Source organism: Bos taurus, chromosome 10 (assembly GCF_002263795.3).
Source record: "Bos taurus isolate L1 Dominette 01449 registration number 42190680 breed Hereford chromosome 10, ARS-UCD2.0, whole genome shotgun sequence".
Taxonomy (NCBI): domain Eukaryota; kingdom Metazoa; phylum Chordata; class Mammalia; order Artiodactyla; family Bovidae; genus Bos; species Bos taurus.
The window spans coordinates 58071391-58086417 of NC_037337.1; the positions used below are offsets into that span (position 1 = coordinate 58071391).

The following is a 15027-nucleotide window of genomic DNA, read 5'->3' on the forward strand; positions in this document are numbered from 1 at the left end:
GACACTGTGGGTGGAGGAACAGAAAGTGCACAGCAAAGAGCCAGAAGAGTTTGGCATGTTCCACAGTCTGCTCGTGGTTCCCGTGGCAGCAAGCAGGGGATGGACTGAAAATGAAGGTGAGTGAGGCCTGAGTAGGAGAACTGGCTTGACAGTGGTTCCCAGGCCTGATGTTTACCACCATCCATCAGGGGGCACTTCTAGTCTTCATCTTGCTGGGCCCCACTCATGGAAATTCAGGTGTGGGGAAAGGACTCTGTGTGTCCACAGAAACCCTGCATTCAGCCTGGTGGAGGAAGCACTCAGCAGGCTGTGGGACCCGTCGGGAGAGTGGTGGGGGCAGCACAGGGGAAGCGATTGGTGGCCATGGCATGGGGGAGTGGATGGGGCACACAGGTGAGCCCTGTTTAAGACGTAGGCCTTCTAGCACCTGGTGTCCACTAGGTTGTTAGGGGGGAAGGGAAGGCAGGTGGGGGTGCCCAGCAGTGTCCCAGGTTTCTGATTTGAGGAGTAAGAGAACTGAGGAGGAAGATCGCATTTGAGGCTGGTGTAGTGATCACTTGAGCCCGGCAGTTGTGTGTCAGAAGACATTTAAGGGGTGACATATGGGAGACGGGTGGAAATGTGGTCTAGACCCACTGAGAGATCTGGGCTGGAAGAACTCCATGGTGCCGGGGGTGGAAGCTGTGGGCATGGCTGAAAGGCTCCAGAAACAGTCTGTCTTGAGGAGAGGCCACAAGGACCTTGGGAGACACGGGAGGAGGCTGGGGAGCTGAAAGGAGCCTGGAGGAATGGCTGAGGTGGAGGAGGAGAAGAGAGGGAGTGTGGGGCCACTGCTCTGGCCTGGCTGACCGAGAGTGGGAGACCCCCTTCCAGTTCAGAGAGTGGCGAGGAAGAAGACCCCCAGCACCCTACATGCCGAGTAAAGTCTCCAAGCCATTCAGTGCCTGATGCCGGTAGATCCCTTACATGGGCAGGAGGCATGAGCAGGTGGGGGGAAGGATGCGGCCTGTCCCTGGGGACGTGTCACTTCCTGAGGGTCAGGACTCCTGAAGCCTTTGCCTCCTTCCCCAGCCTCCTGGGCTGGCTGCTGCTAAGTCACTTCAGTCATGTCTGACTCTGTGCGACCCCATAGATGGCAGCCCACCAGGCTCCCCCGTCCCTGGGATTCTCCAGGCAAGAACACTGGAGTGGGTTGCCATTTCCTTCTCCAATGTGTGAAAGTGAAGTCGCTCAGTCGTGTCCAACTCTTAGCGACCCCATGGACTGCAGCCTACCAGGCTCCTCCATCCATGGGATTTTCCAGGCAAGAGTACTGGAGTGGGGTGCCATTGCCTTCTCTCTGGGCTGGGGCACACCATGATTTCCCTCTGCGGGAGGTAGGCCTCTCCTCTCTCCCGGCCCCACTGCAGGTGGCCCTGGAGGGCTTGGCAGGTGCCCGAGTCCGGGGGCACCTGCCCTAATAGGAAGGAGCCATCCTGAGGAGATCATATGAGAGCTAGTCACAGTGTTTGTCCAAACGCTGCAAAGGTAGCTCTCCTGCTTTGAAGTGTGGCCTTGTGGGTCGAGGAATGTGCGGCAGGAGGGCGGGACCTAATGGGTGTAACTGAGGTGGAACTGGGTAAACTTGGGCTGTTTACTTACCAGGTTGGGTCTCAGCTGCGGGGCTCTAAACAGCTGATAGCCTTGCCGGCGGAGACACCAGGCTTGGTGGGGTGTGGGCAGCCCGGGGGTCCGGGGCTGAGGAGGACATTTGTGTTCTTGCTGGAGAAAAACAGACTTTGGTTTCACGCGACCTGTTACATTTCATGCTACTTTGAGCTAAAACAAACCAGCCTGTGCACTCTCAAGGAGACGGTTGCGTTGAGAGTTCAGGATTATTTTCTAGGCAGGCTCATTTAATTAACAAGTAGTTCAAAGAAGGAGTCCCAAGCTTTGGCTCCCTGGAGTCCTGGCCTTTGAGATGCTCTGTGTGGTATTTGGCGAGTTACTGACCTCTCTGGGCTGGAGTTTGGGAATCAGTTAAACAAAGGGCTTGGGTTGGTTTAGTGATTTTTGCATCACTTCTCAGAGCCCAAGGATTCCATGGAAAGGCCTGGGGGACCTCAGCTGCAGAACATGGTAGGCTACCACCATTTCGTTTGAAGCGATCTCTAAAAAGAACTTTGACTGACAACTTGGAAAAGACAATCTCCTGGGACCCTTTCAGCTATAAAATTCTATAGTGGCCAACTCTTGATAAATGGGATAGTCTCAAATTATTTTTATCATAAAAATATTAGTGATTTATTTTATAATAAAAAAAATTTTATTATAAAAATTTCAGTTTTATAAAGTTAGTAATAATGTTTTCGATAGCAGATCTGATGTGAAAAACAGTAGCCCATGGCTACAAGTATGTGTGGAGTGTGGGTGTGGGTGTCTGCTTGTGAGGCTTCTGTCCACCTGTTTGCCTGGGTGTGTATGTCAAGTGTGTGTCATCACCTGCCAGGTCATTCTTTTTTAATATTTGTTTGTTTATTTGTGCTGGGTCTTAGTTGCAGCATATGGTATCTAGTTCCCTAACCAGGGATGGAACCCCAGCCCCCTGTATTGGGTGCGTGGAGTCTTAACCACTGGACCACCAGGGAAGTCCCTGCCAAGTCATTCTTTCTTTCTCTTTAATATTTAGTTATTTATTTGGCTGCACTGGGTCTTATCTGTGGCATGTAGCATCTTCGATCTTTGTTGCAGCACTGGAATCCTTTAGTTCTGGCATGGGAACTCTTAGTTGTGGCATGTGGGATCTAGTTCCCTGACCCCCAGCCCCCTGCGTTGGGAGTGTGGAATTGCTAGCCACTGGACCGCCAGGGAAGTCCCTGCTGGGTCATTCTTCCATTTTCTCTCTCTCTCTGTTTCCCTCCCACCCACCCCACCCCACTCACAAATATTACTCACCCCATGCCACATTTCAGCAAGCTCCTACTCTTAGCTAGCTGTCAAGAATTAAAGCAACCCAGACAACTTAGGGAGTCATGATTGATATCAAATCAATGATATACATACATTTTTGTTTGATAAGTGAGGTAGCTTATATTAACTAATAGATTAATAAATGTGCTTCTCAGCCAGCTTTGTCCTAATCTAGTCCTAGTACCTGAAACTTTGTTTTATACTTATTCTTTATTTCCTTCAACAACTTATTATGAAAATTTAAAGTATATAAAAGAGTTGAAAAAACTTTACAGTCAGCCTCTGTCCCACCACCTAGACTGCAGTATGAATATTTGACTGTATTTGTTGTATCGCATCTGTGCATCTTTTTATACTTCTGTCCACTCCTCAGCCCATCTTATTTTGGGAAGCATTTTAGGGTAATTGCATACATCAGTATGTGTCCTCCTCAATATTCCAGTATGCACGTTGTTCAGAGTTGCATATTCAGGTTTTGGGTTTTGGCCACACCACATGGTTTGCAGCATCCTAGTTCTCCGACCAGGGATTAAACCTGAGTGATGGCAACGAAAGTGCCAAGTCCTAACCACTGGACCACCAGGGAATTTCCAAGAGTTCCATATTTGTTTAGTTCTTCGTGTAAAATTTCCAGACAACAAAATGTACCAATCTTAAGTGTACATCCTCTGAGGTTTGAAAAGTGGTAACACCTATTAACCAAAACCCCTTCAAGGTACAAAATGTTGCCATTGCCCACAAGAGTACCTCCCTGGACCCACCATACCTGGAGGCGACTATTGTTCTGAGTTTTTCTCCACATTACATTTGTTCTACTTGTTCTAATACTACATTTAAAGGAGTCATACAGAATGTACTCATTTGTGTACAGCTTCTTTAACTCAGTCTAACACTTGGAGATTCACTCATGTTCTTGCTTATATCAGTAGTTAAGTATTTTTATTGGTAAGTAGTAGCCAATTGTATGAAGATACCACAGTTTTATGTTTTTTTATTCTCATGGACACAGAGTGGACACAGAGTCTAATTTTCAGCAGTTATGAATAAAGTTACTATGAAATGTTCACGTACAAGTCTTTTTGTAAACATATTTTTAATTTTTGCCTTGTTTTGTTTTGGCCATGATGCACACATGCAGGACCTTTAGTTGCTTGACCAGGGGTCGAACCTGCCCCTTGCAGAAGTCTTACACACTGCCAGGGAAGTCCCATATTTGCCTTTAAAGATGATATATTCTGATTTATATTACTTATAAAAGTAAAATATGCAAAAACAGAGAATATATAAAATCATAGTGAAGAAGAATGAAAAGTCATAATTATTGCCCAGAATTTTATGTAACTGAAATAAGTATGATCTCTCAACCTAAGGAAATATTTCCCCATGGTGGAAAGGCACCAGCAGACCATGGGCCACGTGTTCAGACCAAGCCATCGTTTGGTCATGACATTTGCCTTCTCAGCTGTCCAGAAGCAGAGGTTCACAGAGGACAGTGTCTTGTGCGTGACTGTCCCCAGAGTCAAGGGTGGTGCCAGTGCCAGTTCAGTGACCAGGGACTATACTCAGCAGGATGGCAGGCACTTAGGCAAAAGTGCCTTGACTTTTTCTCCTACAGGCACAAACATTGCCTGTTACAAGAATTTACACACTTGACAATTACCTTCAGACAGTCCATCTGTCCTGGTGAGGGACAATGCCAGAGGACCAGCATTCCTTTGGCCTGTGAGTATAAGGAGGTAGAACAGGGTGCCACTGTAGGCACCAGCCTGAACTGGTTGCTCATCTCAGGTCTGCTTCTGGGGAACCTGGAGTCCCTGAGGCTAGTTTTCTCTGGGAAATGAGGGTTAGATGCTGGATGGCCTATTAGGCTTCATCTAGATCTGGGATGGTTATGAGCTATCCAGCCTCTGGATTCAGGAATTTTTCTAAGTGCTGCTTCATGTCTCCATGTAAGTGCTTCCCAATTCTTGTTCCTTTTGGCCTGGTTATGTCTCAGGGTAGAGGGGTATCCCGTAGGGGTACCGCATTGCTAGAAACCACTGATATGTGAGCAGAGAGATGCAAATATACACATATGCACATACAGCTCTAGATTAGAGATTGGCTGAGTTAGCAAAAAAAACCATGTTGACAAACCAGCACTGTGCCAGACACATACATGATAGTTGCCTAGGTGTTGAATCTGTAAATTAATGGCTAGATGGATGAATGAACAATAGAGTAAAGAACAAATAAATGAATGGATGACCACAGAAGAATGTGAGATGTGGGGTCCCGGTCAGAGCAAAAGCAGTCAGTGTATGATGCTGACAGCACGCATGGAGGAGAGAGGCGAATGGCTCGTAGAGTCCTATCACAGCTGCCTGGTAGGGACATGGCAGTCACTTTGTGTTTATCTCAAGCAGCATTCAGGAACCACTGGTGAATTCTGGCGAGTGAGGCTGCCTGCTTCCCAATTTATGAGTGTGAATTGTTACATTGTGATAACAACATACCATAGACTGGGTGTTTCAGCAACAGAGGTGTATTAATATTTTCTCACAGTTCAGGAAGCTGGACAGCCCCCGATCAAGGTGTTGGCAGGGTTGGTGTCTGGTGAGGGTCTTCTGTTTGGTGCAGACATCTGTCTTCTCACTGTGAACTCCCATAGCCTTTCTTTTTATGCATGCAGGTAGAGAGAGTGTGTTTGCAAACTCTGTTGTATCCCTTCTTCTTATGACACTAATCCTATCAGACCAGGGCGTTGTTACCTCATTTAGCCTTAATTATACCTCTTAAAGACCCTGTCTCCAACTACACTCACATATGGTTTAAGGCTTCAACATATGAAGTCTGGGGAGTGGGAACAATTCAGTACATAGCAGTGTGGTTCAAAAGCCTAAGGACTTGTACATCAGCACAGAGCCAGGTGGGAAACTGAGCTTGGAACTTCTGCGCTTCCCATGGAGGGAATCCCTGGCTGCTGACCAGTGCAGTAAGACTGTGGTAACACCGCTGTAACAAGACTTCCACAGCATTTTACAAAGTGCCATCAACTACACAGCTACACAGTCTTATTTAATTTTCCTGGCAAACCTATGAAGTAGGTCTTGTGCCCATTTTGCAGATGAGAAAAGTGAGCAGGAAAAGTGTCTGGCCCAGAGCCACATAGTCCATTAGTGATGAAACAAATCCCTCTGCTCCAATTCATGTCACAGTGCTCAGATCTTCCCACTGAGGGACTCACAGATTTCCCCTCCCAGGCTTTCCTTTTCTTTTCAAGATATATTCGGAGGCTTTGGGAATTCTGGTACTTGTGACATGAAGCAGCTAGACCTGGTGCGTTGCAGATACACTAAAAATTACCTCAGGGGCTTTCCTGGCAGCTCAGTGGTAAAGAATCTGCCTGCCAGTGCAGGAGACACGGGTTTGATCCCTGATCCGGGAAGATCCCGCATGCTGCAGAGCAGCTAGGCTCATGCACCACAACTATTGAGCCTGTGCTTTAGAGTCCAGGAGCTGCAACTACTGTAGTCTGAGTGCCCTAGAGCCTGTGCTCTGCAGCAAGAGAAACCACCACACTGAGAAACCTGTGCACTGCAGCTAGAGAGTAGCCCCTGCCCTCCACAGTTACAGAAAAGCCCACATGGCAATGAAGACCCAGCACAGCCAATAAATACATTTTAAAAGTTCAGCTGGTGAAGAATCTGCCTGCAATGTGGGAGACCTGGGTTTGATTTCTGGATTGGGAAGGTCCCTTGGAGAAGGGAAAAGCTGCCCACTCCTGTATTCTGGCCAGGAGAATTCCATAGACTGTATCGTCCATGGGGTTGCAAAGAGTTGGACACAACTGAGCAACTTTCACTTTCAAAAATTACATCACAAGCAAAAATTAGGTAAAAGTATTTCTAATGAACTTTGGTTCAATTCAGTCACTCAGTCATATCTGACTCTGCGACCCCATGGACTGCAGCATGCCAGGCTTTCCTGTCCATCACCAACTCCCAGAGTTTACTCAAACTCATGTTCATTGAGTCGGTGATGCCATCCAACCATCTCATCCTCTGTTGTTCCCTTCTCCTCTCGCCTTCAATCTTTCCCAGCATCAGAGTCTTTTCCAATGAGTCAACTCTTCACATGAGGTGGCCAAAGTACTGGAGTTTCAGCTTTAGCATCATTCCTTCCAAAGAAATCCCAGGGCTGATCTCCTTCAGAATGGACTGGTTGGATCTCCTTGCAGTCCAAGGGACTCTCAACAGTCTTCTCCAACACTACAGTTCAAAAGCATCAATTCTTTCGTGCTCAGCTTTCTTTGTGGTCCAACTCTCACATCCATACATGACCAATGGAAAAACCATAGCTTTGACTAGATGGACCTTTGTTGGCAAAGTAATGTCTCTGCTTTTGAATATGATGTCTAGGTTGGTCCTAACTTTTCTTCCAAGGAGCAAATGTCTTCTAATTTCATGGTTGAAGTCACCATCTGGAGCCCCAAAAATAAAATCTGCCACTGTTTTCACTGTTTCGCCATATATTTGCCATGAAGTGATGGGACCAGATGCCATGATCTTCGTTTTCTGAATGTTGAGCTTTAAGCCAACTTTTTCACTCTCCTCTTTCACTTTCATCAAGAGGCTCTTTAGTTCTTCACTTTCTACCATAAGGGTGGTGTCATCTGCATATCTGAGGTTATTGATATTTCTCCCAGCAATCTTGATTCCAGCTTGTGCTTCATCCAGCCCAACGTTACTGACATAAGTGAACAGAGAAAACTTTGCCTGAGTCTAGTCATCTAACAATTTGTATTTTGCTTTTAAAGTGCTGAAATTAAACCTGTCTTATTCTCTTGGTCAGTACAACAGGGTTTGGATTCCTGATTCTGAAGAAGTTTGGAAGTCTGCTGAAATAGCAAAGGACTATAGAGTTGGTGACAAAGTTTTGCAACTCCTGCTGGAGGATGGAACGGTGAGGGTCCTTGGTCCTGGCTACCTTTATGTATAAAAGAGGAGCTGTGGGTGTGTACAGGAGGGACAGGCAAATGTTGCTGTGGGTGCAGCCCATGGGTGGGCACGTGAGGGGCAGCTGCTGCTGTGGATCCAGCTGTGTTCTTATGCCCCTCCCGCCTGCCCTGCCCCCACCCCACACTACCTTAAGATATCAAGTTTCCTACATCAGCTGAGTCTCTCTCTGGAGTGAGAAACAGTGGATAGGTCTGTGTTCTGTGCTGCCTTTCTGGGGATTCAGCAATGTTGGGAGGATGCTGAAATATGATTTTATTTTGGTTTTATGAGTCTCAGCAGAGAGACTGGGTGAAGATGAGAAACTTGGAGAGGAAGTTATTTGAGTTGTTGAGCTATAAAGACATCTTACTAGATTCACAGCTAGGCTGACCTTAGGTTTTTAGAATCAAGTCTTTGGGTGCAGAGCTGGACAAAGGATTTTCATGATCTATCTGGATGTGGGAGTTAGTCTGGGGAATATCACGTGAATATTAAAGTGGATTTCCAAGGTATGGAAATGTCTCTTAAGAGACAGAACACGATATTGCCCATCAGTCAGATGGACCTGGATTCGGGGGTCATTTCCTGAGATTCTGGGAAGGGAGACAAAGCAGTTTAAAAAGGGCACGTGCTCTAGAATCAGACTATCTGGATTCAAGTCCTACCACAGCCACTCACTAAGTCTGTGCCCGTGACTCCTCACCTTCGTCATGTGTCAGCTGAAGTTAGCAGCAGCGGGACCTCACAGGGCTGCTGGAGATCAGGTGAGATCATGCTTGGGGGCATATGCAGGTGCAGGGGATGAGGCTGAGATGCTGTTCTTTCCACTTAGCCTTCCCATTCCCAGCAGATACTCCTGGGGGGCAGTTGTTGAGTCTCAGTCATCTGATTAGGGATCAGATGGCTTTGGAGAGAAAAATCTCAGGGCGGCAGCTGCAGTGGCAGTGTGCTGCTTTAGTAACATGAGCAGGGTTTCAGGTGGCCACATTCCTGGCCCTGAACCAGCTGCCCGGATGGAGGAGGAGGGGGAGAGGCAGGTAAGGTAATAGGCGGCCACACTGTGCTTTATTTAACCCATTGTCTACACCATGAAGGACAAAGCCTGCTTTGTGTAAGAAAATGTCACCTCTGTCTCCATTCTCCATGTTCTTCACATTCACATTTCCCCCCTCCCCCAAAGACTGTCTGTTCCATTTGTCTTTCCCTCTCTGTTTCTTTTACACATAAAATGTACACGTGTGCACACACACAGTGGCTGAACTGGAAAAGGAGGTTGTTGATTTAAAATAGAAAACAGAAAAACTCAGGAAAAGTAAAAAATTATAAACGAGTAGCACTTTTCTTTATCTTATTCTTGAAAGTGTGTAGGTTAAGAATAGCCTGCTTGGGGCAGGTCCATAACATAACTGCACTGATAATGAGCAGGCAGCTGCTCTGGGGCCCTGTGCCCAGTCGTCCTGGAGTGCTCCGAGCTGCTCTCCTTATGGAAAACGGCCCAACAAGTCAAACCCCCTGCCAGCACTGACTGGAGGCATCACGACACAGGCCTCAGAGTCAGCCAGACGCATGTTAACTGAGTGACCTTGGACAAGGATCTTTACCCCTCTGAATCTGTCTCCTTAAGTCTTGGTTTGGGATGCCAAGCCCTCCTTGGAGAGCAGTTTTGAGAATCAAGGGGAAACCAGTGCAGAGTACTTGGCCCAGGGGCTGCAGAGCAGGTTCTTGCTAAGGGGCAGCTGGCTCGCCTTTTCACCTTGTGCCTTTCTGGGAAGGAAGGCAGCCCGGGAAGGTGGAAGAGAAGCAAGCCTGCTGGGTGACTTTGCTCAAGTCCCTTCCCAAAACTGAGAAATGAAAGTACAGGAAGGTAGAACAGGTGGTGAAAAGGGCCCTTAATGCTCTGACACCTACAAGACCCACAAGACCTTTATTCTGCTCAGGCAGTTACTTCCAGAATACACACTGGTGAAATCCCACAGAAGAGGGGCCATCCTGAGCCGGTTACTCGGCCCAGGGCTGAGGTTGATAGAAACAGGCAGCCCTGCAGCAGGAGACGTGTGCCCCTGGGAACACAGGCAGCTGCAGACAGGAGTCACCTGCACAGGGAGCTGCCCACAGACAGACTCACCCACATCAGCTCCTTTGGACACTCCTCACCACCAAGAATGTCAACTTCATACAGAGATGCAGTAACCTTAGAGCTTCAAGGGCCCTTAGATCACTGAGTCATTTAGCAACAAAACCTTGTTTTCAAATGAAAGTTTTTGTGGTACCCAGCAGCTGAATCACATACAAATAGAGCCCCTGTGTCAGAAATTGGACAGGGTACCCAGGTCCCTGGCCATATGGCTTCTCTGTCACCCCTCATTGAGGGTTCTGTAGCTCTGAGGATCCCCAATCCAGTCCAGCGCATCTTTTCACAGATGAAAGAAGAGAGACCCAGAGAGGATAAGTGATACACCCTAGGGCACACAGTCAATACCTTGATCCCCTGGCTCCCAAAAGTCAGATTATTTTCTCACTGCTATACATACATTTGTTTTCCAGAGTGCCAAAGAGGGGTAGATAGGAAAGAGGACAGTGATTCAACAGAAACACTCCAAACCTTTTACTTCCAGAACTTTAATTTCATCTTTGTCCAAAGGAGCTGGATTATTCCATTGATCCTGAATGTCTGCCTCCACTTCGAAATCCTGACATCCTCGTGGGTGAGAATGACCTCACAGCTCTCAGCTATCTCCATGAGCCTGCAGTGCTCCACAATCTCAGAATCCGTTTTGCAGAATCCAAACTCATTTACACCTACAGCGGTAAGGAAAGCAATTCCAGGAGAGCAGGAACGCTTGCTGTCTAGAGCATCCTGATTACGTTTTAGATTATGTTTATATTAGAAATGTTGACTTCTGTCAAAATGCGTAATCACACCTAAACATTTGCCCAGATTGCTATCTAAAAGGTACAGACATCTGAACTTAGAGAATCTGTTATAAAATGAACTATCTCGGTGGGAAGAGTCTTCAACAAATACTAAGCTTGGACTACCAAGAAAAATGTATGTAGGTAAAGCTTGTGTTTGAGTTTCTATTGGCTATAATAAGTTTATTACTGGAGCAATATTATCATTGTGTTTACGCTGAGGATGGTAAGAGCCTCTCAGTTTTAGTGCATTGCCATCTGTCATCTTGTCTAACCTTAAGGGTGGCCTAGAAATGTAGGTGACATCAGCAGGGAACGGAGATTCAGAGCATAAAGTGACCTACCCAGAGTCGCACAGCAGGTTTAATAAGTGGCTGATCTGAAAGTTTCTCAAAAGACCCAAAGAGGTGACATCACTGCATCCAACATCTTTCCTCAGGAATCATCTTGGTGGCCATGAATCCTTACAAGCAGCTGCCAATATATGGAGATCCCATCATCCACGCCTACAGCGGGCAGAACATGGGCGACATGGACCCACACATATTTGCCGTGGCGGAAGAGGCATACAAGCAGATGGCCAGGTGGGGCTTCCTCTGATTCTCCCAGTGCTCCTACATCTGCTGGGCCTCATAGTGGCAGGGAGACAGCTGGCCCAGTCTCATTAAAAGTGACCCTCAGGGACTTCCCCGATGGCCCAGTGGTTAAGAATCTACCTTGCAATGCAGGGAATGTGGGTATGATCCCTGGTCTAGGAACTAGACATGCTGCAGAACAACCAAGCCCACTGCTACAACCAGGGAGTCCATGCGCCACAAAGTTCCTGCGTGCTGTTCCTAAGACCAACAGCTAAATAAATAATTATTTTTAAGTGACCATCAGGCTGGAGGGGGTGCTTGGTAGAGCAGACTGGCTTGTACCGAATAGCAAATGTTGGATATAGCTGACCTGTCTCCACCAAGCCTCCTGGTTTTACTCCTAGATAGTCCTGTCGGTCCTACCAACCTGGGAATAGTCAATGCTTTTCTTGCAATGTGTTTGGTTGGAAGAAAACTGATTTTTTTCTCCACTGTGAGATGTTTAGGCTTTTTTGCCCAGCCAAGGCAGAAGATTCTGATGATAGATGAGCACAGGTTTTAGCTGTAGGATATTTGAAGTTTTATGCTAATATTGCCTCCTCTTTCTTGTGTGGTATGTGAAGTTCTTATTTTGTTAGCACCGGACAAGGCACTGTGCACACACTCCCACACATCACCCTGAGTGCCCTCAAAAGAGCCCATGATGAGGATGCCCAGGCAGTGGTCAGATGACTGAGATTTGAAGCCATCCACCCAAGGTCACTCAGCAAGAGAAAGGCAGAGCTTGGATTTTCCCTCAGATTTCTAGATTCCATGTGTAATTTTTTTTCCTTATAACTCTTCTGTTTTGTCTTCAACATCCTGATCTGCAAAAGGATCTTTGTAGATCCTTACAGTTTGCAAAAGAACTTTCATAGACAGCGGTCTAGTTTGAGTCTGGAAACACCTCTGTGAAGTCTTCTGAGCTGCCATCATTTCCTTATTTCCAGATCAAGACTTGAGACACAGGACCTGAATCTGCTACTGTTTACTGCATAACCCTGGACACAGCCCTGAGCTCCCTGAGCTTCAGGGTCCTCATCCGTGAGCTGGATGCTCAGTGACTTAAGCAAGATAGAAATGCATGATTCTCTCATGCAGAAAAGTCTGCTGGGCAGTCCAGGACCAGCATGCCACCTCTACCAAGTCATCAGGGACCCAGTACTTCCCAGCATCCTGATCCTTGGGGCAGGATGCACATCCTCAGAGCCAAGCTAGTGCTCAGCTCTCTTCTCTCTTTTCTAGGCTAGAGTGTTCCAGGGAAAGAGTGTGTCCCTCCTGGTTAAGGAGCCCTCCCAGAAGCCCCACAGAGCACTTCTGCTTATAGCTTATTGGTCAGGATCTACTCACATGACTGTCCCAGCTGCAAGGGAGGCTGGGATATGTAGTCTTTTGTATGGGCAGCAACATGCCCACTAAGAACTGGAGCTTAGACCCTAAGAAGCATGGGGAGGATGACTGTTGGGTCTAGAATTATCAATTAATAACCAATCACCTGGGACACCTGAACCCCATGTCCTCAAGCTCAGCAGGTGTCCTCCATGTTCCAGTCAGGCCATGAGGGACTCTGTGACTCCCTCTTCTTTGAAACACATCAGAGGCAGGGAGACAGGCCAGCTTTGCTTTTGAGGACACCAGTTGGCCCCGAACCTGCCATCCCTACTCAGGTGCTGTGACAAATGATGTAAATTCTCCTCCTTTCCTGAGCCCTGGTGGTAGCATGGAGACTCATGAGCAGAGGGCAGCCAAGCCTGACAGTGCCAGAAAATAAAAGATCTTGAAGGTTCCCCCCAAAGTTGCCAATTACCTTGGCTTTTGCTGCAGCAAGTTTCCTTTCAATCCTAAAACACCATGGATCTAGGATTTACCTTGGCCCCTGCAGGTCTCCAGGGCATCTGCAAGATTAGAATCTGTGTGCCTCAGAGCATACAGGACTACTCCTGGGTGTCAACAGCATGAGCTTATTGGAGCTTCAGAGCTGAGCCAGGTTCAAGCTTGAAGAGCCAGTTTCCTCTGGAGGCCTGTCTAACTGCAATAGCAGAATTGAACATAAAGCAGGCTCTTCTTGGACTTGTGGATACTATACTGGGAATCAGGAGAGCTGGCTTCAGTAACCCCAGGGTGTCATTCATGTCCTCAGCATCTTAGCATCCTCTGTGGAACCAGGGACTCTCGCTAATGTCCTCTCCAGAGTTCCCAGAGAGGCTGTGTGTTCTGTGCATCACCGGGTCACTGTTATGTTCATCTGTAAAATGGATATACAGTATGTGGTGTAGGATTTGTGTGAGGTTTAAATGAGAATCCTTGTAAATTATTCACCAAGAACCTCACACACAAGCAGTGCTAGGATGGCACTGTAAAAAGGTTCCACCATCATCATCTTATGATATGGAAAGTTTAGTGCATTTTTTTAAGATCTCCATGTTATATAACAGAGTATGTTGGCTTATGGAGCACACGTTTCCAGGCACATCTCAAGTAATTGCTCTCAAATAATGTCTTAAAAATGTTTTTATATTGAAGTGAAAGGAGAAAGGAGGTGACATAGGCCTGAGACTGCTGTCCTTAGAGACTTACGTGCAAGTTTGGCCCATGGTGAGCCTCTGGGAACTTGGATTTCAGGAGGGTTCATAGAACTTCCTAATTGCTGAGTAACAATTGTGAGTGGCTCACTATACCTAAACTGTTTGTGTGAACAAGGTGGTTCAGGCTGAACATCCGCTCTCCTTCTGGGCATCTGGAATTTTGGTATGTGATAGGAGAGGATATGTGACCAGACCCCAATAAAAACCCTGGACACAGTCTCTGTTGAGCATCCTGGGTAAACAGTGTTTCCCATGTGTTGTCATAATTCATTGCTGGAGGAAGTAAGTGCATCCTGTGTGACCCCCCGGGAGAGGACTCTTGGAAGTTCACACCTGGCCTCCTCTGGACTCGGCCCACATGCCATTGACCCTCGCTGATTTGCTGTCTCCTTCTGGTGTAGTAAGTCTTGGCCATGAGTACAAACGTGTGCTGAGACCTGTGAGTCCTCCTAGTGGATCACTGGTCTGGGACTGGCCTTGGGAACTCTCAATACAGGGGACACAGCAGGAGACAGAGTTGTGTGTTCAGCAGGATCACAGAGAAAAAGACTAGAAGGAAATTCACTGGCATGTTAAAAAAGTTCCTTTAGCATGATAAACCAAGTCCCTTCTGACTTATCTGCATTTTTATTAGTGCACGTATATTGCCTTTTTAATGGAAAGAAATGAACATTTTAAAAGAATTTTTTAAAAATCCTTCTGTTTGCCTTAGAAACAATAAAAACCAGTCAATAATTGTAAGTGGGGAGTCGGGTGCTGGAAAGACAGTGTCTGCTCGCTATGCCATGAGGTACTTTGCCACCGTCAGCAAGTCCAGCAGTAACACTCACGTGGAAGACAAGGTCCTCGCATCAAACCCCATAACCGAGGTGGGTACCCTGTGGGCATGGGGAGCGGGGGCAGAGGCGTGTATATGGAGAGGTGGGCTGGTTCATGTATACAGGTGTACCTTGTTTTACCGTGCTTTGCTTGATTGTGCTTTAC

General features: G+C 47.0%; 1 protein-coding gene across 1 annotated transcript in view; it reads left to right on the forward strand.

The window, feature by feature from the left end:
• MYO5C (myosin VC) overlaps nt 1-15027 on the forward strand; it is a 118441-nt gene that overhangs the window by 9853 nt on the left and 93561 nt on the right. The window contains exons 2-5 of the mRNA XM_024998030.2: nt 7783-7893; nt 10570-10735; nt 11281-11425; nt 14756-14912. Coding sequence (XP_024853798.1) covers nt 7783-7893; nt 10570-10735; nt 11281-11425; nt 14756-14912 — 579 coding nt within the window. The remainder of the gene's footprint in view (nt 1-7782; nt 7894-10569; nt 10736-11280; nt 11426-14755; nt 14913-15027) is intronic.